Source organism: Pimephales promelas, chromosome 12 (assembly GCF_988280905.1).
Source record: "Pimephales promelas chromosome 12, fPimPro1.hap1.1, whole genome shotgun sequence".
Classification (NCBI taxonomy): Eukaryota; Metazoa; Chordata; class Actinopteri; order Cypriniformes; family Leuciscidae; genus Pimephales; species Pimephales promelas.
The window spans coordinates 14,742,721-14,769,654 of record NC_142780.1 but is presented as its reverse complement, the minus strand read 5'-3'; the positions used below and the strand labels follow the sequence as shown (position 1 = coordinate 14,769,654).

Here is a 26,934-nt window from a genome sequence, read left to right as displayed (position 1 = left end):
ACAACACAGCATAGAAAATGTTGTGTCAGTGGAAGCAACTGAAAGAAAACACTACGCTGTGGGTCATAGATGCAGGTCATTAAGCCTCAGTCACACCATTTTATCAGCAATTTTGTTAACCTCTCTAGCTCCATCCAGAGCTGAATGGGTCGCTCTCTATAGAGGCAGGATACATTAGACATTGCTAAAGTTATGATGAAAGGACTGAAGAGGTCATTCTGACCCTTACTCCAAAGGAAATGTTTGCAAAAGATATGTCAACCACAGTCATAGGGTGAACGAGCTGAAAAAGTAATAAATAAATAAATAAATCTAAAGCCACTGCAACATAAAACTGCTTCTGATAAAGTAGGGCTCCTTGAATATGGCAAAAATCCTAATCATAAATATTATAGCCACAATTGTTTGATATCATGTACTACCTTGATGTTTACAAAGTAAACAAGTTATTTCAAATTTCTAGGGACGCACGATATCGGCCACCAAATAGGAATATTTTTAATATAATCGTTATCAGCCCAATAAGAAAATTTGGCCATTATATTAAAATTTCCTTCAGCCGAGACGCTTCAGATGGGCACGGTACACCATGATGATTTTGAAATGCTTGAAATATGACTAGAATCACTTCAAAAAAACAAAAATAACATTAAGTGCATGTATAACATGTGCAGTGCAAGTCTGTCATATAGGGCATGCTACATAAAATTATAATGATAACATTGTAATTGTGTGCTTGTGAAATGGCTGTTAATGCTGAGACTTTGTTTTTGTAATCAGGCTCTCAGAAATTATACAAAAATATATATTTATTGGCCAATATATCGGTTATCAAATATAAAGAATTATCGGTATCGGACAACTTTCCCTAGATATTTCCTAAAATACTTCAAACAAAATTCAGCTGATTTTTAACCTAAAATATTAATTATAAATATACATACATCTTTAAATAAATAATATTGGTCTCAGTGGATACCATGAGTTTCATGTATCTGGTGTATAAAGGATCCCATTAACCTATAAGAGGCTCAAAAGGTGCTTACCTGTCATTTTTCCTAAGGCAGGGCAAGCTCAGGGCTAAGACAAAATTTGTCTTCAATAGCAATGAGAACCATGCACCTGGGGATGGGAAGAAGCAAGTCCACATCAGAATGTTTATTCACTCCATAATTCTGTGCAACTTTTCCCATTTTCATTTAAAACAGAATGAGAAAGTCACACGATTGCAATAAAAACACAAGCCAGATCCAAGTGCATCAGAGTGATCCTTTTGAGATTTTCTTGGAAATCTCAGCATTATTTCTGCTCTTTAAAACAATACCAGGGCCCTTGAAGTATGAGTGATTTGAATCCAAGAGAAAGGAACTTTACCCACAAACAGACCATCTTTACACACAATAGGATCAGAGAATCACATTCAAAGATATTCTACAAACAATACCTGGATTTGTTTTTGCTGATTGCTGATATTCCAGACAGCTTTGGCATAAACACCACAATCGTACGATGTGCGTGTATGTATACACAGTGTACTACGGAATCATCACACTGATTTCATGTAGAGACAAGCAAAACTCTCAGTTGTACTTTAGTAACATGTAATTAAGCATTGATGCATACTATACTCCTACCCGTTACCATTTGTGGAAATGTGACCTCCAAATTTACTATTTGTAATAACTCACCTGCAAATTGAATTTCAGTGCAGTTCATAGAATCTCTGCTCACTCTCTTCTCATCTGGAGCTCATGGAGACAGCTAAATCTGCCATAGAGGTCAGAAATTTCCAACACCAGCAAACACTCACTAGTCTGTAGGCCTATATCAGGGATTGGCAACTTCTATCCTGGAGGGCCACTTCTGTTTGAGGTCCTGAAGACAGCCCTCCAGGATCGAAGTTTCCCATCCCTGTCCATCATCAATAACACTATACTGACTGAGGTTGGTATCTGATTGAAAGTACTATTAAGCCATATCAACATTTTCACTTAATTGGCACTTTTTTTATAGTGGATTAATGAGCAAATAACTAAATGCAAGAAAATTACAATATTACCTTCAAAACAAAAATTCACAAAAATCCAAAATTATGTACTCATGACATACAGTGCTCACTCATGACCTGACCTGCAGTATTCACTACTCAGTCATGACCTGACCTACAGTACTCACTACTCAGTCATGACCTGACTTACAGTGCTCACTCATGACCTGACCTACAGTGCTCCCTCATGACCTACAGTGCTCACTCATGACCTGACCTGCAGTACTCACTCATGACCTGACCTACAGTGCTCCCTCATGACCTACAGTACTCACTCATGACCTGACCTACAGTGCTCACTCGTGACCTACAGTACTCACTCATGACCTGACCTACAGTGCTCACTCGTGACCTGACCTACAGTGCTCACTCGTGACCTGACCTACAGTGCTCACTAGTGACCTGACCTACAGTGCTCACTAGTGACCTGACCTGCAGTACTCACTCATGACCTGACCTACAGTGCTCACTAGTGACCTGACCTACAGTGCTCACTCGTGACCTGACCTACAGTGCTCACTCATGACATGACCTACTGTACTCACTCATGACCTGACCTACAGTACTCAATCATGACATGACCTACAATGCTCACTCTTGACCTGACGGTACTCACTCATGACCTGACCTACAGTACTCACTCGTGACCTGACCTACAGTACTCACTCATGACCTGACGGTACTCACTCATGACCTGACCTACAGTACTCACTACTCAGTCATGACCTGACCTACAGTGCTCACTCATGACCTGACCTGCAGTACTCACTCATGACCTGACCTACAGTGCTCCCTCATGACCTACAGTACTCCTCATGAAATGACCTACAGTGTTCACTCACAGGCCTGTCGCGATAGACAATAAATTTTTTTCCTTGTCACTCTCTCTCTCTCTCTCTACCAAAGAGACTAGATGGCAACTCTCAATTCCTTGACGTCAACTAGAGCTAGATTCTCTGCCCAAGCATATTACCCCACACTATCCGTGGGCTGGGCCTTGATCTAGACACATGAACTCCCAACGCAATAGAGTGCGGCGTGGCGGCACTAGATTTAAATTTACCTAACGCTTTTATCCAAAGCGACTTACAATTGCTATATATGTCAGAGGTCGCATGCCTCTGGAGCAACTAGGGGTTAAGTGTCTTGCACAAGCCCCTTTCACACAGCGCGTTGATCCTGGGAAATTGTCGGGAAATTGCCAGAATGCCTTCTGTGTGAATGCAAACACGACCCAGGATTGATACCTAGTGGATTGATCCCCAGGATTGAGGAACTAGTAACATTGCCGGAATCAGTCCCGGAACGTGTGCTGTGTGAACAAATGCCAGGACCAATGCCATTAGGGGTGTGTCATAGTGATGACGCTCGTGCCATCGCGTGACTCTGTTGCTCTTAGAAGAAAGTTTGTGTTCGTCATCAACAAAGAAAAGCCGAACAAATGTCTGCAAACTGGAACGAAGCAGAGACCAGGAGCTCCTCACTACTCACAACTGTAGCTGAGATCGTTCACCAGCTTTGTGGAATGGTATGCATGTGTACATGTTTGACGCGTACGTTACACGTCTCATCCTGACGTTATGTGTGTTTACGGGTTGTGCGTGAACACACTCACAGAGCGCGGCAAATCACTAGCAGTGTGAATGATCCAAAATCAAACAATCCCGGGACAAATGCCGAGTCAAATTATCCGTGTATTTTCCGCAATCTCTGTGTGAAAGGGGCTACAGTGGATTCGAACCTGGGTCTCTCACACCAAAGGCATGCATCTCATCCACTGCTCCCTCACCACCCCTAGATTTGATGGCTGAGTGTGGGTGCGGGCGGTAATGTACTCACTGTGTTTGCGGGAGTACTCACTCATGACCTGACCTACAGTACTCAACCATATAGTGTATGAAATTTATATTGTTATTTTGTCATTCAAGTCTGATAACTCCTCCCCCTCCACTACACAATTAAAGATGCCAAACTTTGTTTTTTTCAGTTAAATAAGTGTATCCTCAGGGTATTTAAAGGTCCCCTGACATGGAGTTATTTTATAATGTTTCCTGGGTTGCCCTTATAATGTTAGTATGTTTTGTACATTAAAACTTGTCATGATTTAGAAATAAAAGGCATTTTTCCTGGCCTGATTTTAGCCTCTGATTTGAACACTCATTTGAAGGGGTGTGTCTGCTGTGGGATTCAGTGCAACAAGCCACTGCTGTGATTGGCATTTAGATCTATTCCCATCACATAAAATGTTGGCGTGACGCAGCATTGCGCAAGCAGAGGACAGTCTGTTGATCACGAGAAGGAAGATCTTATCATTGCAACGCAGTTTCTGCACTCTCTCTAATACTTTTACCAATGCAAACATGATGATGTACATACAGTAAGAGCTTCATTGTGCAGTTTAACATGAGTCATTGATTTCCTAAGGAATCGTCCAGATAAACTTGCGCTGTGTGGAAAGATTGTTCTTTGATTGCTTTCAGTAAAATTTGTTCACAATTTAAATAAGATTATTTTCAACCTACTAAAAGAAACTATGTGAAGTTGATATTTTAGTCACTGGCTTGACTTACTAATGCATAAACAGTATTGAATGATTTTGAGAGAAAAATTACCTGTCTGAACTTGAACAATTAGGCTACATATCAGAAATTGTTGCTTGGTAGCTCGATCGATTTATGTTCAGACGTTCATCGAGGCCAGATCTGTATTGGCCCAAGCTGAGGAAACAGTCTTCTGTGTTTGGACCATACAAAACTTTGGGAAGTTGTGTCGCCGCATTTCCAGAGAAAATAAAATAAACCAATTGTTTCTTCAGAGGCTCAGATGAAGGAACTAAAAAATACTTAGATCATATTCTAACATTTCATTATGTTGAACTAAAAAACATTGATTAGCTGTAGATTTGCTCACCTGTCTAATAAAGTACATGCAACACTCGCGAAATTCAAGTTGAATTTTGTCGCAGATGTGGAGCTCTCAGCATCTCGAAAGATGCTGATCTTCGTTTTAGTTCCCCTTTTACCTCCAAGTCTGCTTGCCATTGGCCAATAATGTTTGAACAAAAACAACAGCATGAGCGTCCTGCTAGGCATTACGTATCGGTTACCTAACATAACCTCGGTTCTTTCTAGAAGAGGGAACGAGTATTGCGCAAGCTTACGCTACGGGAAAGATTCATCTTTTCGTAATATTGAAACAAAAAATTATTCTTAATATTGTATTCATTGTCAACACAGTACAGCAGCTAGCAGACCTACAGGAGGCTGTCTAGCATGCTCATTGGCTGCCCTACGGGAAATTTAGCAGCCTACCACTGAGCCAGACGTGACATCACATCCAATGAAGAGCTGTCATAGCCTGCCTGTATGGGCGTGGCTTAGCATATACAAGCAGGGCTCGGAGGCTGTTTCTCTGATTTTCATCTCTTCAGCGAAGCTCTACGTGTCGCTGGATCTAGAGAGAAGCGTCATGGAGAAAGCGTCAAGCCAGCTTAGGACAGCGCCAGAAGGAGACGGCCGCCTTCGCCACCTTCAGCCATCCGTGCGAGCTACGCCATCCAGTGACGCATCCATTCTTGCAAAGCTTACGGTCTAAAAGAGCAGTGAGCATCTTTTCTAAGATGCCTCGCACTTCCTACGGCTCGTTCAGAGACCCGCTCAGCGACGGAGACCACTATGTGATCTGCTTTCTCTGCCTGGGCCAGGAACACGCAGCTCTCGCCCTCTCACAGGGGGTTGCGTCATAACCACGCAACTTTCTGAGAAGCTCAGTTTGAGTCTGCGCAGTCCCTCAGACATCAGGCAGGAAGTGCAATAATCGGGCTTCAGTCTTCTCCATTGAAATCAATGGGGTCGCTGTGTCCATTTCTTTTACTGTCTATGGGTCAAACCTGGCAGAAACCGAGGGCAACACGGATATGACACCATTGACTGGCGACTCTATTACAATTATTACAACTATTACAATTTTTAATTAAAAAAAAAAAGGATTAAAAAGATGATTTTACAAATCTTACCAACACCAAACATTTGAACAGCAGTGTACACCTGCAGCACAAAGAGCAAAATGTACTAAATCATGTCTTCGCAAGTCCAGACACCTGCTATACAATGCAATGCATTGCCTATACATTCCAAGACTCTGACAGGTTAAGGAAGTTGAACAACCACAAAACTGTGGCAGCAGGTGAATATGGAAGTTTAATCTGATTACAAGTCATTATGAGATCAAGGCTGCATCTCAAAGCTAAGACAGCGACATTCCTGTCTCACTTCAGGGGGCATTTTCTGTATGAAGGTCCATCCTAAAGAAACTAAAATGTCACATTTAATGATTTCAATGCTCTGATGCTCCATATTTGGACAGAGGTTACAGGTTTTAGAAGTCTCATTTTTGAAGCCAAGTAAACTGGCAATTTGAAGTGATCAGAGTGGTCACATGCTGACTATCTGTCTTGTTTTAATCTGAATCATATTGTATTTGCACACAATGTGTAATGGCATATAAATTAATTATAAATTGTTGTCCCCGTCCCCACCAATTTCAAAGTCAAACCTACGCCACTGCTATAGTATACACTGAAATAGCTTGAGGCCAAAAGGCTAGGAAAAATGTAACTAGGCCAGGGTGTTTCAAAGCTGAGGAGCGTGCGAGAAGCTTACATTCTGAAATAAGTCAGCACAAACTAAATCACATGAAATGTTTGCTCAACTGTTACTGCAAACACCAACATGATGTAACTAATGCAAGGGGTGGTGAATGACCCTTCTGACATCTGATTGTTCAACCATCAGAAACCAAAGCTTCAGTTTTTAGAATTTTTTTCAGATAAGAACAAGCTTGTCTGAGTTCATTATGAAATGTAAGACAAAAAGAATGTTTTGAGAGACAGCATGTCTTTTGTTTTGGTGAAAATTAACCACTTTATAGTCCTTTTAACCTTTTTATAATATAAGCTACTGGAAAAACACAGAAAGCGGTCATTCACTGTATTGATTTCATAGAAAGCCAGTTAACGTAGTCTTAAGATTTTTAATAATAAGCATTTTTCCTTAAATTAAGAGTATTTTCGTATGATGCAACCATAGTTGGAACACCACCTCACTATGCAGCCTATAAGAAAGATAGATAGAATATGATCCATTGTTTACAGGATTCTTTGTAATGTCTTTACTGCCACTTTGATTAATTCAATACATCATTGCAGAAAAATTAATAATACGTGTATTAATTTATTTATTTAAAAAGGCAAGCCGACGCTGCTGGTGTCTGTTTTGAGATACGTAAATTGCCCACTAATGAAGCACTTCATAATGTGCGTTGTAAATGAGTTATAACGCCACAACAAAGGCCAGTGACCGTCTTGAATGGAGACGCTTTATTGTTCCAGGCAACTCGCTCGCGCATTCTAGCTACAGTAGACTGTCCTGGCAGTGGCACGTCCTAGTCAAATACTGTTCCATTGTGCATAAGCTAACATTAGTTTACGTTTCCAGCCACTCCGGACCGTAAGAAACATTACGCAGTAGATTTTTATGATGGCAACACAAGCGCACGTGCGGCCCATTCAACTTCAAGGAAACGCGCAGCGCGTGGGACTCAATGAGCACATTGCTCGCGCTGTGCTAGTAACGTTACAGCATTTACAAAACGTCCCCTAACAACATATTAAAGTTAACATTGTGAATTCGGTCGGCTCGTTTTCGCGGTACTTTCATTCATGCTTTGAATTGGATGCAACAGCTAGCTTTAACAGTGTAGCCGCGAAGCGCTAGCAGCAATCAGCTGTTTATTATTAGACGGCTAACTGGATTTAGCTGGATAGCGCTCCAATCAAAAGTGTCCACAGGGTGAGACAGCTGTACAGACAGACAGCCACGTGTAGAGTCTTTATCACACACAAAACACCCGCAGCCACAATCACAAGAGATCCACAGTTCCCAGACTTACCTCACTAACACCCACTGGGTGGATCTGTGTCCCGGTGAGAAATTTAAAGCCCCATGAACTTCCCAAGCAGACAGAACAAGACACTTATCCTCTCTAGTGCTCTGTCAGTCAAGACGTTCCGACACGCCCTTGTCGTTGACGCCCGAGTGGAATGACCAATTAGAGGCATGGGATGCAAACAGGACACGCCCACTGACCATTGTTTTCGCATGTGCGACTCATTTGTGAAATACGTGAGGATTATATATTTTCTTCGCCCCATTACTTGCTCAGCTTGATAAGGGTGTGTATGACCAGGCAAAATGTTGAATGTGAATGATTTCCCTGAATTATTATATAGGCCTGCTATATATATATATATATATATATATATATATATATAATTTTACAAAAATAACATCAATAACTGGATCACGAATGAATCTAACAACGATATAAATATAATAATTTTCAAAAAGCCTATATCTTTAGTTCAGGTGGTCACCTCGAGTTTAATCTTGGCTTGTCCAGTAGAGGGTAGCGTCAACACATTTAAAGCATTTCTTTACATGCACAAAATGAACTGTATTGACAAAGATTCCCACTTTATTCTGCCTTTACATATCTACTTTTATTTATTTCAGGAACACGAAAATGGGTGTGGGGAACAAACAAACACCTCTGAGGGTTTTTTTTTTCTTAAGAGAAAATTATAAAGAAAAAGGGCAAAGAACGCAAACATAAACACATTTAAATTTTACACATCAACTGAGATGAAGTAGTCATCTTTCAGGGCTTCGGAAGCAGACAGTCTTGTAGAGGAAATCAGCAGCTTTGAGAGAAGCTTCAGCAATTGAGCATCCTGTCAGAGATACATTAGATGATTGAATCATTTTGAAGTAATAATTTTAAACTTAAAATTAACATACAAATATTTATCAGCTCTTATATTCTACATACCAGATCCAAACCAGTGAACTCTACATTTTGATGCTCATTGTCTAGAGTTCCGCTGAAGTCTGGAACATGCAGCTGTGAACAGAAAAGTCTACTTTACTGACAGAAAAAGACTTGAATGTACACAAATGGTTATTTTTAAAGTTCCCAAATTATGTTATTTTAAAGCAGCATTATGTTGCTTTTGAAATTTTGCTCTCGAAGTCCACTAAAGTTGGGAAACAGTATTGTCTTCTACTACAGTTGTAAAATCTGTCATGGTTACACTAGAGAATACACACGTGCATTTGTTGACAAGCGATACCCCCAAACTCTATAGAAGGAAGGAGTTCTCACATCTTGGGCAGACTCATATAGCATATGGCATATATTTCACCATGTCATTTGAATAAAGTGTCATGGGCTTTATTTTTTACAAACGTCAAAAGATTGCGTAGCTCACGTTTACAAGCCAGCGTCTTTATAGAAACGTTTACCTATTGCCCACTTTACATAATGGATATGCTAATTCAATTTAATGTTTGTTGGTAGATAATAGCCATGTCATCAATATTATAATATCAAGCTACCATAGATTAATCTGCAAATTTGAAAAATCAATTTGCATTACAGCCTGAGGCAAGACACTTTCACCAGAAAAATAAGTAACAAACATGACTGTAAGTAACAGTTCGACACATATTTACTGGACCAGAGCTCATGACATGCACGTTTCGCCCGTAAAGGTAATGGGCGTTAACCTTCCGGACAACGTGAGCGACAGTTTAGCCAATCACAACACACCGTGCCAAACTAACCAATCTGAGCCCACTACGTGTTTCTGAGGGAGTGTTTTCATAGAATCAGGAAGTCAACCGCTCGTTAGAGGACAGAGGAGAGCGCGACTGACAATAAAGGTGAAGTTTATGAAAAATATGACTTTTAAAAAAAGAAAAAACATGAATACATGTTATATTGCACCCCATAAACACAATCATGCAAAGAAAAAAAGCAGTCAACCCCCCCTTTAAATGCTTCTTGTTTTGGAGGTCTCCCATAATTGGTTTACATCCATTCAATAATACACATTACATCATCACCTCTTTTCTCAGTGTCTGAAACGGTTCGATGAATAATTCGGACTCTCTGTGATTGGTCTACTGTCAAATTATTTTTTTTCCATTCATTTCTCCCATGAAAATCTGACAAAAAGAGTGTATAAAACAGTTTTAATAAGGGAAAGAACTACAATCCCATGAAGCATTGCAAAAAAAAATAATCAAATGAAAAAATAACAATATATTTTAAGTTTTTTTGCAAAACATGCACACATACAAATAAGTATTTTGACAACGTAGTAACATCAACAATCAACGATAGTTTTTCCATCATAAATTCCATTGTTAAAGAGTATTTCAAAAAATAAGTTGAAATAATACAGGTATGATGGCTTCGACAGAAGCAAAAACCATCGATTAACAACCTCGTAGCAAACAGCAGGACTGTCTAAAGGTTTACTAGTTTTCATTAAAAATCGAATTCCCGATGGAGGAAATGAATGGGGTTTACTTCCGGGACTTGACTGTTGCACTCTAATGGTGTTGGTTTTACTGTATCTATCAATTTATCCTTTAAAAGTGCATGATAAGTGTATTTTTATGGAGCCCCTAAAGGAACATGGTGATGGAAAAAAAAACATGAGATGAAAATGAAATGAAAATGCGCGTCAATACTTTTGTGTTCTCCTGCAAATGTTTTGCGTTCCTCCAAGAAACTTTGTTTGCTTGCTCACAAGTTTGTTCTTTGTGAGTGAATGCAAAGCTTCACTGAGGAAAGCAAACGTTTTTGGGAGCAGGAATGGTTTTGAGAGTAAACATTATGTTTCTCAGGGGAAGGAGAAAAAAAAAGTTTCCATTGTCATATTTTTTTCCATCGCCATGTCCCTTTATGGGCTCCATAGGATTCGATTTCGCTGTGCAGAAAACAGCGTCTTCTCAACAAGCCGACAACACGTACCAAACTCTTTCAGGACTCAGCTACAACTACAGTGTTTGAGGGTCGGGGCAAAGTAGACATTGCTAGTGGGTGCCCAATGAACACCATAGGGTGGTATTATGTAAATTCGTTAGAAACCTACATAGGTTCTTCAAAAGTCGACTCGTTTCAGGTAGTGACCGTTGAAACTTTGCAGACCTTTTACATTCACACACCGTAAAAAGTGATCAGAAAGCTCTCCGATTTCATCAAAAATACCTTCATTTGTGTTCCGAAGATGACTGAAAGGTCTTACGGGTTTGACAGAAATTTCATTTTTGGGTGGACTTACCTTAGGTAGCTTAAGGTAAGTCAACTGATCACTTATTACAGTGCAAACAGAAATAATACACACTACATGAAAGGTAAAATCTGAAAAAGGTCTAATAGAGGCACTTTAAAGATACCAGTTGATTTTATGTTTATATCTTATAATAATTCTTAATATAACTGTATATAAATGGAAATTATATACTATAATCAACTTAGCAAGCAAGTAATAGATCTAGTACCCAGAGCATGATTCCTCCAAAGGCATACATATCAGTGGATGGGGAAGGCGGATGACCCCGTTTCAACTCTGGAGCCACCAAACTGATGGAACCGGCCACCATCCCGCTGTCAAACATCCTCTGCTCCTAGATTTGAAGATTTGCATTTTCAAAACTATTGTCTGAGGTTTAATGATCAAGATCAGGGGCCGTATTTACAAAGAATTTTAAGGCTAACATTAGCTCCTAACTGGTGAATTTAGGAGCAACTCCTAAATCCAAGGCACTCTAACTTTACGACTCCTAATTTTCTAAGAGTTATTCACGAAGCATTTTAGCCCTAAAAGCAGCACCTAAGTCAGGACAGAAAGTCGAGAGGACTCCAAAACTAAGACCTATTCACAGAGGATTGTCGCGCATACCACCGCCTCTCGCAGTCGTCCGGTATGGAATGTCAAAGCTGACTTAATTAAAAATAAATATATGCATAAACAAATATACGAAGAAATGTAAAAAAGCAAAAATAAATAAATATACAAAGAAATGTAAAAAAGTACATATAAATGAGTATTTATACTTTTATTTACATATTTATGTACAATTGTATTTTTTCACACATTTATTTCTACATTTATTCATTTATTTATTTCCACTTTTATTTATTTCCACATTCATTTATGTATTTATGTTTTTATGTCTACATTTATAGCTTCGGCATTCCATAGTCCGGGGTCTGCGACACAAGTGGGAATGCTGCATTGATCTGCGAACAAATCCTCTCCCAATCTGTCTCACGCTTAGTTTTGCTTGCACAACCATGATATGCATTTTGATGACATTACTATTATTATTTTGTGTAGGAAACAAACATATTTTTAAATGTCGTAATTTCATGATTTGTTGCGTCTGTGTTATGTTCCGCATGATGGCCCTGTCATGTAACAACCAATCACCGTGATCATTGTGCGGAAGCTTGAGCATGAGATTTGACGTCATCCATAGCAAAGACGACTCAGTCTTAATTTAGGCGTTGCAATTTTTCCTTACTAAGAGTAGGTCAGAAAGGCGTTAATAACTTTTAAGAGAAAACTCCTAGCTAAAATATTTTAGTGCGATTTAGGATTACTCCTAGTGGTAAGATAAAATTCTTGGTGAATACGGCCCCTGATCTGTTTCCATTTATTTATTCTTTCTCCCAAAAGGTAAATTAATCCATAATGTCACTGAAGTTGCATTTATTTAATTTCACTTACAGGTGTCTTTGTGAGATCGTAATCTCCAACAATGCCTTTCTCTCGGCCGATGGCAAACACGTTGTTGGGATGCAAAGATGCATGAGTAACAGATGCTGCATGAAGACTCTGCAGTCCCAGAACTACACCCTTCATCACCTTCTTAACCTCCTACGTCACAATAAATAAATAAAAATCAGAGGACAAAAATAGATTTATGCCTTTCAAATAAAATAAATCACAAAATGGATGCACCAAAAATTTAAATTCTAGCCAAATATGTTTTATGTTACAGCTGAAAACCCATTAAGGCTTGATATAAAAATTCTATACTTTTTGTCTAAATAAATCAAATTATAGAAACCAGTCATGACTCAATTCTTAATAATACACAGATAAAATAAGATGTGTATATATAATAATACATTCGGAAGTGATGCACTCACACAAGAGGACAGTGGGGAGGATTTCTGAATGGCCCTGAGACTTCCATTAGAGTAGTGTGGTACCATTATGTATGCCATTGGATCAGACTGAATAGAACAGAAGACATTTTACGCATGAGATGGTACAGAGCAATTACATCAGCAAAAAAGACAGAAACAAGTGTATAGTAAAATATGAGGAGAACTTTGCCGCAAAACAGCGCCAGAAGAGGAACCGCTGTGGCCGGACTCTGCTGCTGAGCTCTGTGATAGTGAGCAGCTTGTTCAAGCATCTTCACCTCTGATTCTTCATCCACAGCGTAGCACTGCAGACAACACAACATCCTTACACACATTCAGCAATGTACAGCGACAAAATGATTTCCATTAGACAAGAGTAGAAGTTAAAACTTCATGCTGATTCGTACTAGGCTTTCGCCAAGATAAGCAAAACTAAGACGGTGAACTATGCTTCTCCATCCATTTACGCTTCTTTCCATATGGTGATGTGACTCCTCTGTCCACCGTTAACGGCGGCACACACGACGGCTGCAACTACAGTGTGGTCTCCCTAGTGGACCAACACGACAACCATCTGGATTGAGCCGAGTAGGGGACATCTCTAGGGTCTTCAAGTGGGCACCTTCCATCCTCAGTGTTTCGTCTACTAGCCCACGACACCTCAAGAGGGCACGACAGTGACTCTGGCGTCCCATGAGTCACCCCCCTCCGTCCCCCACTCAACTCGGCCCAGCTTACTGACCTCTACATTAATTTCTTGTATGCTTTTGCTGTTTTTCCCTTTACTCATTTCCACGTTCTGCGCTTGTTTTAACAAACGTTGCAGTTAGAGCTCATGTAAATCAGCACCAAATGCATTCTGTGTCTGATATCACGTCACCAAACTGCAGCTGCATCCACCGCTAGACAAAATAGCTCATCATTTCTGAAAATAGTTCATTATTTAGCGTTGGAAAATGCAATAATTATTTATGCTTGTAAATGAAATTATGATAATGAAAAAATATATTGATTTTATACACAGTTCAATATACATTTAGAATTGTGCTGATATTCAGGGAAAACAATCTCGTTTGCTTTACTGTATCATTTTATGATCTCAGTGTAACACAAAATGTGATCAATTTCTATTAAAACCAACACCCTTGTTACAAATTAAATACTGTACAGAAATCTGTTTATAGAATAACAAAACATGACAAAATATAAAGACAATTTACAATTATGAGTAGTATACAATGTACTAGCATAATTGTGACTGGCATATCTTTCTTAACTGTAGTACCTAAGCTTCATGTTTATATAATCCTGTGCAAAAAAAACAGAATTTGCAGACGCAACAAGCATATTATTATAGTGTATGAATACTTTAAAAATACAAAACTACTGGCAGGCATAGCCATTAATTCAAAAATGATAATAAAAAAAAAAAACTGAGTTGGGGCACACGTAAAAATAATAAAAGGACTCTGGAAGGTTTCTGCCCTATTCTATATCGTACGGAAGTAGGATAATGTTGAGATGTGACAGGGTCTGCCTTGAAGCTGAAGCATTATACTTGTCCGTCACATGCTTATTTGTACTATATATCACGTTTTTGGTGTATAATTACATTGTTCTTAACTCTTGTCTTTTAAAAATGTCTTTACAGTTGAAGACTGGCAATACGTTCAACGGGAAATTAATCCAATAGTAACTCACCTTTAGGACTACTTTCTGCCCCTGGAAGTCCGTGCTAAGAAGAGGTCTCCTCCCACTCAGCTCTCTCATCGGCTCTGCGTCAAACATGTCTCGGTCCAAGCTCTTCATTAACAGTCCAGCAGAGCTCTGAACGCACACGGATGCAAGAAATTAAACAATGTCACTATTCTCCAACGCAAGCCTTAAAGGGATCGTTCAGTTTGAAATTAATTTTTGATATCAGAAAAAGGAAATCCAAGGCACTCTTCTTTAGAAAATTAAAAAGCCTTTATTGGACTGGCTATATCATGATATATATCATGAAAAGTTAAAAACATGTGGGGGAAAAGAATATACAACCCACGCGTAGCGGCACAAACAGGCTGTGCTCCAAACCGTATTGCACGCACGGCAGAGAGGGAGAGAGCGAGAGACCTAGCGTGAAGCGCATGCAAGACAGAGAGCATCCTTATTGGCCGATTGATCAAAATCGAGAATCGAATTAAACCGTGACCTTTGAATGGAAAATGTAATCGAATCGTGACACCCCTAGTAGGGACTTACAAAACAAGTACTCACCATATAGCCATTGAGATCGGCATCAGGAAAGATCATAGGTAACTCAGGAAAGCCTCTTTTCACCAGGTCACACAGCATTATCTGCACATCAGCACATTATGGACATTTCAGGCATTAGGTACCATATATATATATATAGTTAATTTGTACTTGTATATTTTCATTCTATCCCATGACCTGTATTTCATTGTCAACCACAGGTATAAAGGCATAAACCTTATTATATTATAATTCTTTGCCTTTCTTAACTGTTTGTACTACGATTCAAACCAACTAAACAGAGGAAGAGTTCACTTGTGTGTTCATTCTAAGAATCTGAAAAATACACATCTAAACATACATATTGCTTCTTCTCTTGGCTGATTTCTTGAAAGAGAGCATTCCTCGTCTCAGCGATCTCCTCCTTCTTCTTAAGAATCTCTGGCAGGTCCAGCTCTTCTGCCTGAAGGACACTCAAACTGATAAACTGATCATTTCCATCAGATGTAATCAGCATACAGTAATTTACTCAATTTACTCAAAATCAAACCAATAAATCAACATTTAGCCCCTGGTCATCTGAGATCCCAGCGCAGATTTTGTGAACTGTGGCCCCGCCATGTGGTTTCTCAGAGCACAAGACTGTTCTCACCTCCTCCATACAGCTGACCTCAACCAGTTTCCAGCGCAGCTGAGACCGCAGGCTCCGGATGCGCTTCTTCACTGCAAACAGTTCATCTGCTTTCGGAGGGGCGCTCTGCCACTGCTGTAATTCCTGCTTAAACTGCATAGCCGTGACAACTGATAAATAAAACTGATAATGAGAATAATCATGCAGTGCATATACAAAATATTAAGCAGCACAACTGTTTTCAGCATTGATAATAATAAGAAATGTTTCGTGAGCATCAAATCAGCATATTAGAATGATTTCTAAAGGATCATGTGACACAATGCTTTACCATCACAGGAATAAATTACATTGTAAAATATATTGAAATAGAAAACAGGTTTTTTAAATTGTAATAATAAATTGCAATAATATTCATTCTGTTTTTACTGTATTTTGCCTTTCGAAATTCTAAGAAATTATACACACCCCAAAAATGTAAACGGTAGTGTATAAATATTTAAACATCTAGCGATCAGCTCTCCAAAGAATCAGCTTTTCTGGTCAGCCACTCAGAGAATCTCTTACCTTTGTGTTGAGTTCGTACTTTTGCCTGATCTCCTCTAACAAACTTTGTTCTCTCTGGATGTCTCTCATGGCTTTGCGAAAGGCATTAAACACGATTTTCCTTTCTTGATTGTCTTGTTCCTATGAAAAAAGTGGAAAACAAATTTTCCATTCAGTAATACAGTAGTAGCTTGCATTTCACACTTCTGTTTATCTGAGGAAATCAAAACCTGAGGGATTGTGCCCTTGCTCAAAAGAAAGGGAATGCACAAGGCAGACATAGTTGAGCAGAATGTGGTAGGAATCAGAATCAGGACAGAAACTCTTACAGAGAATTCAGTACGGAGTTCTTCACACAGGGCATTGTCAGCATTCATCAGGATCTCATCCACACTTTCTGCAACATCTTCTTCGGTCACTGATGTTTTCTCCATCAAACACGAAAACTGAAAATGAACAAAGGCTTCATCTTATGGCTTTGAATAAAGTACCATGATACAATAAACTATAGCGGTGTCCCAAATTACACATTATGTACCTACCCAGGATTCTCAAGTTTTATCAAAAGCTTGGAGTGAGATCGTATGCGCTTAGGGGAGGAGCCCCAATTGAGCCCCGCCCACTCCTCGCCCATCCCCACCCCTCAATTTGACCCATTGTTCATAATTAACCAGCACAAATTGAAACTATAACAATTGGTAAATCTCATAAATGACAGAGCAATTCATCACATCAAATATAGCCCACACTTTAAGGTAATATTTCAAAAATATACAAAAATTACAAAAAATATGACAAATTGCTCCAAACAGTTTGGAAAAACAAATCTTTTTGCATTTTGAATGTGTCTAGTTGAAATGATATAATGAATTATTGTGTGGTGAGAAATTGTGAACAAATGGACATATTAGAATATTAAGGTGTTTATGTGTGTGTGTGTACACATATCTTTTTGCTTATCTTTGTAAAAAATACAAATGCAATGATTAATGTATGTTTTGACAAGATATAATATTACCCAGAGCACTCTGCTTTAATACATGTAGCCTTAATGTAACTAGAAAGACTTTTAATACAGTATAATATATAATTTAAAATAAAATGAAGAAATACATCTTCATTCCTTCCCATACCCACTAACATTTCTCTAATAGTTTCAGGTAATGTAAGCAAACCAAACTGAGCCAAAGCTTCTGGCCTGGTTGCAAAGTACTTTTGTAGAGTTTTTGACTGCATCAATAATAATGTATACGATGGGCTACATATTAAATGTTCTAGCCTAAAATTTTAGACGAGCTTTCTTCCCTTCTCCATCACGACGTGTTCGTGCGATGTTGTTGGTTACCTAGTAACGAATGTACAGTGGGCGAGAACGTTCCGTCAACTTCCGTGTGTTCGCGCATCTATGTTGCCTAATGAACGCAATCTGTCCGAGAGATACGTGCTAGCGGCAGGAAACTTCACTTTGTGTGCCTACACCTCGTTTACAACGTCATATATGCTTTTCAGCGTGAGAAATACATGGTGTGGCGTGTGAGCATGTGAACTGGTTGAACTGCGTGTGTCTCACGGCCAATGCGTGAGACTTGAGAACCCGGATGTACCTATGTACATGTATGAATTTTTATACGGTTATTTTGTCATTCAACATCAGAGTCTGATGTGCATCATACAGGTATGTAAAGTGCACTTTTTCTTTTTGGAATTTTCAGTGTGAACAAACTACATGCCCTATTTAAATTACAAAAAAGCATAAAATAGTACACGAATTGGGAAGCACCTCATGCATATCCTTCTAAATTAAAAGCCAATTTGCCAAATAATGATCTAACAGTAAAAGGAGACATGAATTTGAAGAGGTTTACATGAACGAACATACCTTGCTAAGCCTGGCTGCCCAGCCGCTGAGAGCAAGGAGAGCCTCATCTGTAGCTTTTCGTACGTTTTTGACTTTCTGCTGTTTGTTCCCCTTCCACTCACAGAAGTTCTCAAAAGAGTACTCTTCAGTCTGCTCCGCCAGCATAACAGAGCTAAATATTGCAGTCAATGATGATGCAACTTCCTGTAGATGCAAACGACACCATTTAAAATGCAGTAATGGAAACCTGTAAGGTCAATCTTTACACTATATGCAGTTTGGCTGATATTTTTTGATGATATTTTAAATGATGATGATATATTTTGGCTGATATATTTTGATGATATTTTAAACACAAGAAAGTCCTGGGGTTCGTTCTTTGTACCTCGCTTAATACATCTGAGATGATTTGATATAGTATAAAAGGCCAGGGGCACAAAATGAAAACTGAAAATATTAAAAAATACCATAATGGTGTGTATAATCCTAAAAATGTCTTCACTGCATACCTTGAGCTTGTCCAAGCGCTCATTGATTGGCAGCTTGTCCACATCTGTGAGGAATTGGTCTACAGCAGCTACGAGAGGACCACGGGCCTCATTCCTGCTGTTCACCAGTGACTCTATTTCTGCCATCTGACAGAACACACACAAACATCTTACAAGCCATGCCATCGCCAACAATGCAACAGGGAACCTAACAACAATAGTTCACACAAACAGCAATATTTTTAATGAAAACTCTTTTTTTGAGCAACAGAGACAACATTCTCTTACACGTAAACTCATTTTAATCATTCATCGATCAGGAGAATGTATATTTTACTCACGGCTTGACAACCTCTTAGATTCTCCAAGGTTTTGTCATAAGCTTTCAAAGCAAGCTCCAGCCTCTCTGAGCTCAATGGCACTGAGATCCTGTAGTTCATGATGATGGTGATGGACTCCAACAGGTGATCTTCATCAGCGGAGCATGGATTACTCTCCCTGAGGTTCAAACCCACAATAATGGCAAGTGCACCTCTGAATCACCAACACTTATACATTAAAACCAATGATAACTTTTCAACAACAACAAAAAACAACAACAACTGAATGTTAAAGGGATAGTTCACTTTGAAATTAATTTTTGGTATGTTTTAGCTTACCTCACGGGCATCCAAGGTGTAGGTGTCTTTGTTTCCGCAGTATTTTCAATTTTGATATTTTTAGGTCAAACCGTTCTTGTCTGTCAGTCATATAATGGAGGTCTATGGTCACCACCTCAAAGAGCATGCACAGAGAAGTCCAAATTAAACATGATTTAATGACTCGTAAATGTAAGTACACATTGATGGCCTAAGACACGATACTTACATTTACGAGTCATTAAATCATGTTTAATTTGGACTTCTCTGTGCGTGCTCTCTGAGGTGGTGACCATAGACCTCCATTATATGACCGATAGACACGAACAGTTTGACCTAAAAATATCAAAATTCAAAATACTGCGGAAACAAAGACACCTACATCTTGGATGCCCTTGAGGTAAACTAAAACATACCAAAAATGTATTTCAAAGTGAAAAATCCCTTTAAACAGGAAGTGTTACACTATTTTGGTTTTATTTTTAAAACCCATCCCATCTCTCTACTTTGATTCTAGGGTGTTTGGTAGGATAGTTTGCACTGTGTTCTATGTGTTTTTTATTGTGTTGCTATGAAGGGTGTTCTGGGTATTTTCAAGGTTGCTGTTTATTGGTCCACATCAAAAGAGCCCACCTCCATGTCTACAAACAGCAAGTATTTTGCCTTAGCAAGCAACACTAATTAATAATAAAAATACAAGTGACCATCATAAGATAAATCTTACCATTTGGACCTTGATTAGCCCAAATGGGTGAAAAAGAATATTGTTTAATGTAAAAGCTATCTATGAAAACCCAACTAAGTGTAAACATTTTGAAACAGCCCAATTATAGAAAGTATTCATAAGAAGAAAAAATCATTTTGCCTTAGTTTCCTCAGAGAATCCACTTTCTTAGCCAGCTGGGAAATTCTGCTTGAAATGGTTGTAGGATGTTTATGTTCAGTCTCCTTTGTCTTCACACAATTCTCCTTCAATGTCTGCAAAATATGCACAAATCTTTATAAGATAAACCTGTGTCATTACCTAAAACAAGTTGAACAATCACCCAAATTTTCAAAAACATGCGTGAAACAGCTCAAGTCAAGGGCACCTGGAGCTCTAATTTGGCCTCCTCAAGCTGCTGGCCCAGGAGAGATGCACGCTTCTGGATCGCACTCCCTTCCTCCTTTAGCATCTTGATCTCTAAGTCCTTCTCATTTATCACCTCTCTCATCCTCTGTGTACACAAAACAGCACAGAGGCCACAGATGATCTCGCATGTAAACAGGGTTTTCACTTTCATTATATAATCAAGTGTGATTTCTTACATGCAGCATAATGATAATGAGAACCAAGCATCAATGTACAATGTACATACATTGATGTCCACATCTTGAATGGTAGTGTACTGATCTACACTACCATTCAAGATAAGAGTTTTTTTTTTTTAATGTTTTTAAAGAAGTCACTTATGCTCACCAAGACTGCATTTATTTGAAAATATGGTACTATAAACAGTAATATTGTTCCTGTAATATTTAGTCTTCAATTGTAATTATATAGTAAAAATAATAATATTGTGAAACATTTTTACTTTTATATTAATAATTTTTAAAACATAATTTGGGCAATTATTCCAGTCTTCAAAGTTAATTTTTCCAAAAACATTCTAAAATGCTAATGTGGCGCTCAGAAAATATTTCTTATCATAATTATAAATGTTGAATATAGTTGTGATACTTTTTTTCCAGATTCTTTGAAGAATCGAATGTTTAAAAATAGCATGTATATGAAATATATCCTCTAAGTGAATGTCGTCTGCTAAATGATTAAATCTAAATGTAAAGAGAAATATTTTGTATTATTATAAATATCTTTACTGTACTTTTTGATCAATTGAATGTGCCCTTGTCAAATAAAACTTCTTTAAAAATAAATAAATAAATAATAATCTTACTGACTATTATTGTACATTGAACATTTTTTCTGTCCATTGAACATTTTTACTGTCTTTAAATATCTTGAACACTGACCAATGGAAAATCAATGATGTTACTGCAGGACCAAGATATTATATTTGACATCAAATAGCAAGAATGTTTATTGTACAATTGTAAACTAAATTAATTGTTAGATTTTAAACATTAAACTAACAGTGAATAAATAATTAGTTAAAAATATGTAAAATAAAATAATTCAATGTAATATATTTAATATAATAATTTGAATAAATGTACAAATGTATTACAATTTTCTACATTTTTGGTTTTCTAAATTGTATGCCCACCAATCAATAAAACATTAATATCAATTAAAAATATGGGTATTTTATTCTCACTTTTGAAAGTTGACAGGGTCTAAATCTATATTTGACCAATGGGTCACCATTTTTCCCTACAGGTCTGATGTCAACAACCCTAATAAAAGATAACTAACAGCTGAGGACCACAAATTAATATGATGATAAACATATCACATAACATTTGAGAGAATGAGTACATCACGTCACCTGTAGTTCAGACTCAGTTTCATTTGCCATCTGCTCAGTATCCTGAGAGCTCAAATGCTGTCCATCTCCATCTCCCTTTGAGGCCTTGATCTCAGTAAGGGATTCCTCAACAACATGCATTTTCTCCACAGGCTGGAGAGCAATGATGGTTTTCTGCTCCCTACAACATGAAAAAAAACATTTTTCAGAACATTCATCAAGATATTTTCATGAAGACCTTATGGGTGCTACATCCCACTTCCATAATAAAGTGAACAGAAATGTTATCCTTAAAAAAACAAAATGGACAATTCTTCTTTTTTATGGACTACTTTAGTGCTTATTATAAATTATTTGTCTGTGCACATCTTCTTCTTTTTTTTTAATTCATGTGCCCTCATAATCTTTCATCAAAATACACTTCCCCTCCCTCTTCTCTTCTTAGATGACTCGTTTACTGTCGAAAGGGCGGGGCAACCTGTCACTCACATGACAACACAGCAATAGCAAAACACAACCATGATCCAATCAACTCCCCATGGACAAAATCAACTCCCGCCCCACATTTTTTCACTCGGATACCCGTCAAAATAGGGAAGAATAATCTATTGCAACTTTCTTTTCATGCACACTTTAAGCACAAACAACAAGAGGTAAATGCTTCTAATACGGTCTGCGTCTCTCAAAACTTACTTAATAACTTGAGGTTTCTGGTCTGAGAATATTGGCCGCAATTTCGGCATGCATCCCAATGAAGAGCCAATGGTGTCCAACTCCCCTGTTGGGTTCCTGGTGGGCCATAGTCCTGTGCACTCCTGCAGGTTTCCTGTGGGAAGGGAGTTCTCCCTCTTGCCTGGAAGACTGACTTTGGCAAACTTAAATTTCAACAGCTCCTCACCAATATCAAGATTGCCCTGGAAGGCTTCAACCAGGATAGTTCCATCAAAGCAAACTGACTTTTTATGGACACGCAACTTTTTTCCATGAATAATATTGTGAAGGAAGGACTTCCCCTAGTGAACAATAGAACAGTTGCAAGAGCTGTATCCAAGTCTGAACATTTCATTTCATGGTAAACAAATATTAGATGCACTTAAATTCATATTAATAAGTAAACAGACCATTCTATAAAACAGTTGTGTCAGATACCTGTGAAAAAAGAGGGAAATCTTGCTCGCTTGACACATGAAAGCCCCAAAACTTGTACTTTTTTGCCAGTCCTGTTGTCTGCAGTTCTTCAGGGAGTTCAACTAAATCAGACCGACTGACAATCTCCATATTTCCATAGTCGATGTACAAAATATAGAACTGAGCAGAAAAGACCAATTAAAATGTGATATTCATAGGAACCACGTAAAAAAAAACAGCTCTATACTTTTCTAATCATTCATTTAGTTGTTATTTAATAGACCTCAAAGTATCTTTGTCCACTATCAAAAAAATGACACCATTTGCTTTTGGAGCCCACTGTCATGTCATCCAATAAAACAAATAATTCTGATTATAGAGTGCAACAGTGCCGCCCACTTTTTCAGCGGCCTTCCCGAATCATTTTTGGGGCAAATACGAGGAAAATCACAACGTTACAAAATTTTATTTTGAGCAAAAAATATATACATTTAGCATATGTTGTTGAAATAATACAGACTGGGTGCTTAAAAAAAGCAAATACCATTGATTAGCAACCTCGTAGCTTACAGTAGATCTGTGTTTAGGTTTCTAAGTTGAAATCAATTCCCATATGGAGAAAATAAATGGTATTTTTACTTCCAGAACCAAACTGTTGCACTCAATTTCTTCCCTCACTGAGGCTACTATCTGATTGGGCCCTTCTTGATTTACTCAGCTTTTTACAAACCTTGTCTTCTGTTTCCTGTTGCACTGTACACCTGTACCAGCACTTGTCCTCTGAATATCGTGCCCCATAGACCTACACAGGAAAATGGAGCAAATAGTCAGATCTTGTAGGTCTTTCCTATTTGTCCATATATTACTTGCCTTGTGTGAACTTGGCCTTCCCATCAGTATAGGCGCGATGGGGCATTTTTCTGTCAGCATACCATCGATCTTCTCGTTTATTTTGTCTGTTACATTCTGATGAAACAAAAAACAGCATATTAATGAACATACCGCATCTAATAGAAATGTTTCAATGTACATTGTTTGGCTAACACTAGCTTAACAGTAGCGTAAACAGTAAAAAATGTAGCTTACCTGGGCCCAAAACGTGATGGCATCCACAACATGCGTGACAACCACGAGTTCCACTGGATAACAACAATGATAAGCAATACTCAAACATCAGCTCGTGTATAAAAACGGACTGAAAACCAAGAGAAAAGCTGCAACTTACTTTTTTCAGACTGAATCCCGGAGTGATCCATGGGATATGCCTAAAGTCAACAACATGGCAGCCGTTACATTCGTTTTAGCTTTCCACGGCTCTCCATTAGACAGTAATGTTACCAGACTTACCGATGTTTAGCGACCTGTTCCCGTTGCTAATCCACACAGGCGAACGTTTTCAATCGATTCTGTGGTAAATTCTGTCAAATAGCAAGAAATTTATTGTTAAACATGCAAATTGCAAACCAATTAATCGGTTTTTAAAAAAAAGGGGTAAAGTCACCAATGTTTGTACAGTGGTCTATAACGCTGTCTCAGATGTTGTCTAGTGTTTTGCCCTTCAAAGTAAACGTTTGAAGAAGCATGCTATTTTACATTGCCGCTTATAATTTTAACTGCAACTAAATATTATTTTAGCTAAGTGTAAACTAATAATTCGGATTTTAATTAAAAAAATAAAATAAAATATTTGTTGAAGACGTCCGATTTGAGAAAACCGCGTTCGTAAGGATCTTTTCAATGAATAGCTTGAACCGGTCTGAACGAATCGATCTCGAATCAGGCTACTCAATCGATCCGAGCAGTTCACAAATCAACAACCTAGAACTGTATTTGCCAAATTAATGTATCAAAGTGATGATATTAAATAGTCTTATTTAAATTAAAAAAAACTCGAATGCGATATTGCAATATGCAGAAATATGGATCTTTGAACAGCTGTTCGAAGGAACCGATTTTAATGACTCAGACCCATCAGTGGACCAGTAGGTGGCGAGAAGAGATCGTGGCTTTTTATTTTACTCAAGCTGGACAAGCAATCTTTTCGGCTAAATAATCTACAGCGTGTTATACAATACAGACTGTTTCAAAGCTGCTAGCCTAATAAACAGGAAAATACTCTTGAATGACGCAAACAGAATTGAATTCTTCTAGTGTCATTTAGCTACCCAGGCCTACATGTTATATTTTGTTTTAATTAATCACTTAACACTAAACTGCCAATAAAGTACGCCACTGAGAGAACACGGATGGTTGTCCTTCTCGGTTTTACATTAATAAAAAACAGTTAATATAAACATTTAAATTGTTTCCAAAATGAAGTTTTAATAGTATTTTTATGCCGTGACCGTGGGAGAGGGAACATGTGTGACATTAACCTAACTAAACCATCTCATTCTATGCTGAGGAGGAGTCTAAGAAGCCTCAGAGGAACTGGTCGAGGAGGTCTACTGGTCTTCTTCATTTGAAAAGCACAAGCACTCAGTAGCTGCATTCAAATTAAGGTGCAGTCATTGTGTAAAATATATGAGGATCTATTGTCAGAAATGCATGATAATATACATAACTGTTTGAGTGGTGTATAAAGACCTTACAAAATGAACCATTATGTTTTTATTACCTTAGAATGAGCCATTTCTATCTACAAAGAAATTAACTTTTTTTCATTTTTTTGTTCAACTTTTTGTTCAGAAGTAAATGTAACTTTTTGTTTTTCAAGAACTTTATTGAAAAATATAAACAAACATAATGGCCTGGTACAATCACAACAAGTCATCACAGCATATATAAAGATAGTAAATAAAGAAGTAAAATAAAAATACATCCGACTAAATAAAAAAATTTAAAAAAGACTAGGGTTTTTTAGCAAGTTTAAGATCCTCTATCAAAGTAGACAACATTTAGGCATTATTTTTCTTCATTAATTTTAACGATTAAGAAATAACGACAGTTCCTTATGAAAAACGTAAAGGTTTTGAAGTGTTTTCAGGAATCTATTCTTGTGAAAAAAGAATTTAGACAATAAATGTGTTAACTGCCAAGTCGTGTTTTATCTTTAATAAACATACCAAATATTATATTTTCTGGAAAATCTTCAAATTTAGGAAATAACCAATGCAAATCCTCTCAAAAGGCACAGGCAAATTTACAATAATAAAACAGGGTGTTCTGTTGTTTCCAACTGATCTTGTCTGTCTTTTCCAACACAAAAGAACAACTTTCAACATCAAGATGTTAACATCTTGTTATTAACATCTTAAATGTTATTAACATCTTAAAAATTCTCTAGAGGGATACACTCCATTAATTTAAAATGCACTTCCTTGCTTTTGGTGCAACTGGAAATTTAAGATATTTTGCATTGGCACACTATGTAAGAATTGTACCTTCATTTAACAGCCTCAAAGTAAATTTGGTGGTAGAAGGATAGAAGAGGATAAGAGGTGCGGCCTGAGAGAGTTGAGACTCTGCTGTGCAGCCCGTTTAGTCAGTAAGCGATGATCTATTGATTGAAATATGCACAATAACGCTGAGAATTCAAAGAATTGGAGAGTGGATGTGCACTTTCTTTGGGTACCTGGTCATGTTGGTGTTGATGGGAATGAGAAAGAAGATGAGATTGCAAAGTCAGTGTTGAAATGGAAAGATTATGAAATAATGACAGTTCCCTTTGGAGGACAGGCCAAATCATTAAAGCAGTGAGTGACGTATGGCAGAAGAAGTGGGACACTGACACTAAAGGGAGAACAGTATACAGAAATCAATTAAGGTGAAGATCTCCAAAGGAAAATGTAGAAGAGATGACGTTGTGTTTTCAAGACAAAGGCT

At 37.9% G+C, this 26,934-nt stretch overlaps 2 protein-coding genes across 3 annotated transcripts in view; both read right to left on the bottom strand.

Annotated features, from left to right (window-relative positions):
* pals2a (protein associated with LIN7 2, MAGUK p55 family member a) overlaps positions 1 to 8,131 on the bottom strand; it is a 29,284-nt gene extending 21,153 nt beyond the window's left edge. Inside the window, exons 1-2 of one of the 2 annotated variants that reach the window (XM_039694539.2) lie at positions 7,997 to 8,131; positions 1,047 to 1,122 (exon numbers count right to left, since the gene is read on the bottom strand). In XM_039694539.2, coding sequence (XP_039550473.2) covers positions 1,047 to 1,053 — 7 coding nt within the window. In that variant the 5' untranslated portion in view covers positions 1,054 to 1,122; positions 7,997 to 8,131. The remainder of the gene's footprint in view (positions 1 to 1,046; positions 1,123 to 7,996) is intronic. The other variant, XM_039694540.2, reaches the window with a different exon arrangement.
* A 453-nt stretch (positions 8,132 to 8,584) lies between these two features.
* On the bottom strand, positions 8,585 to 24,935 carry stk31 (serine/threonine kinase 31). Its single transcript, XM_089117545.1, has 26 exons — positions 24,611 to 24,935; positions 24,457 to 24,527; positions 24,335 to 24,374; positions 24,196 to 24,248; positions 23,980 to 24,075; positions 23,840 to 23,911; positions 23,131 to 23,289; positions 22,675 to 22,994; positions 22,003 to 22,162; positions 20,605 to 20,730; positions 20,384 to 20,491; positions 19,217 to 19,378; positions 18,897 to 19,022; positions 18,409 to 18,591; positions 16,859 to 16,975; positions 16,551 to 16,670; positions 16,005 to 16,136; positions 15,714 to 15,815; positions 15,374 to 15,454; positions 14,816 to 14,941; positions 13,300 to 13,419; positions 13,115 to 13,201; positions 12,690 to 12,839; positions 11,458 to 11,583; positions 8,936 to 9,007; positions 8,585 to 8,837 (listed from the first exon to the last, which is right to left on the bottom strand). The coding sequence occupies exons 3-26, from the start codon at positions 24,363 to 24,365 to the stop codon at positions 8,733 to 8,735; spliced, it is 2,934 nt and encodes a 977-aa protein (XP_088973671.1). The 5' UTR covers positions 24,366 to 24,374; positions 24,457 to 24,527; positions 24,611 to 24,935; the 3' UTR covers positions 8,585 to 8,732.
* Positions 24,936 to 26,934: the final 1,999 nt, after the last annotated feature.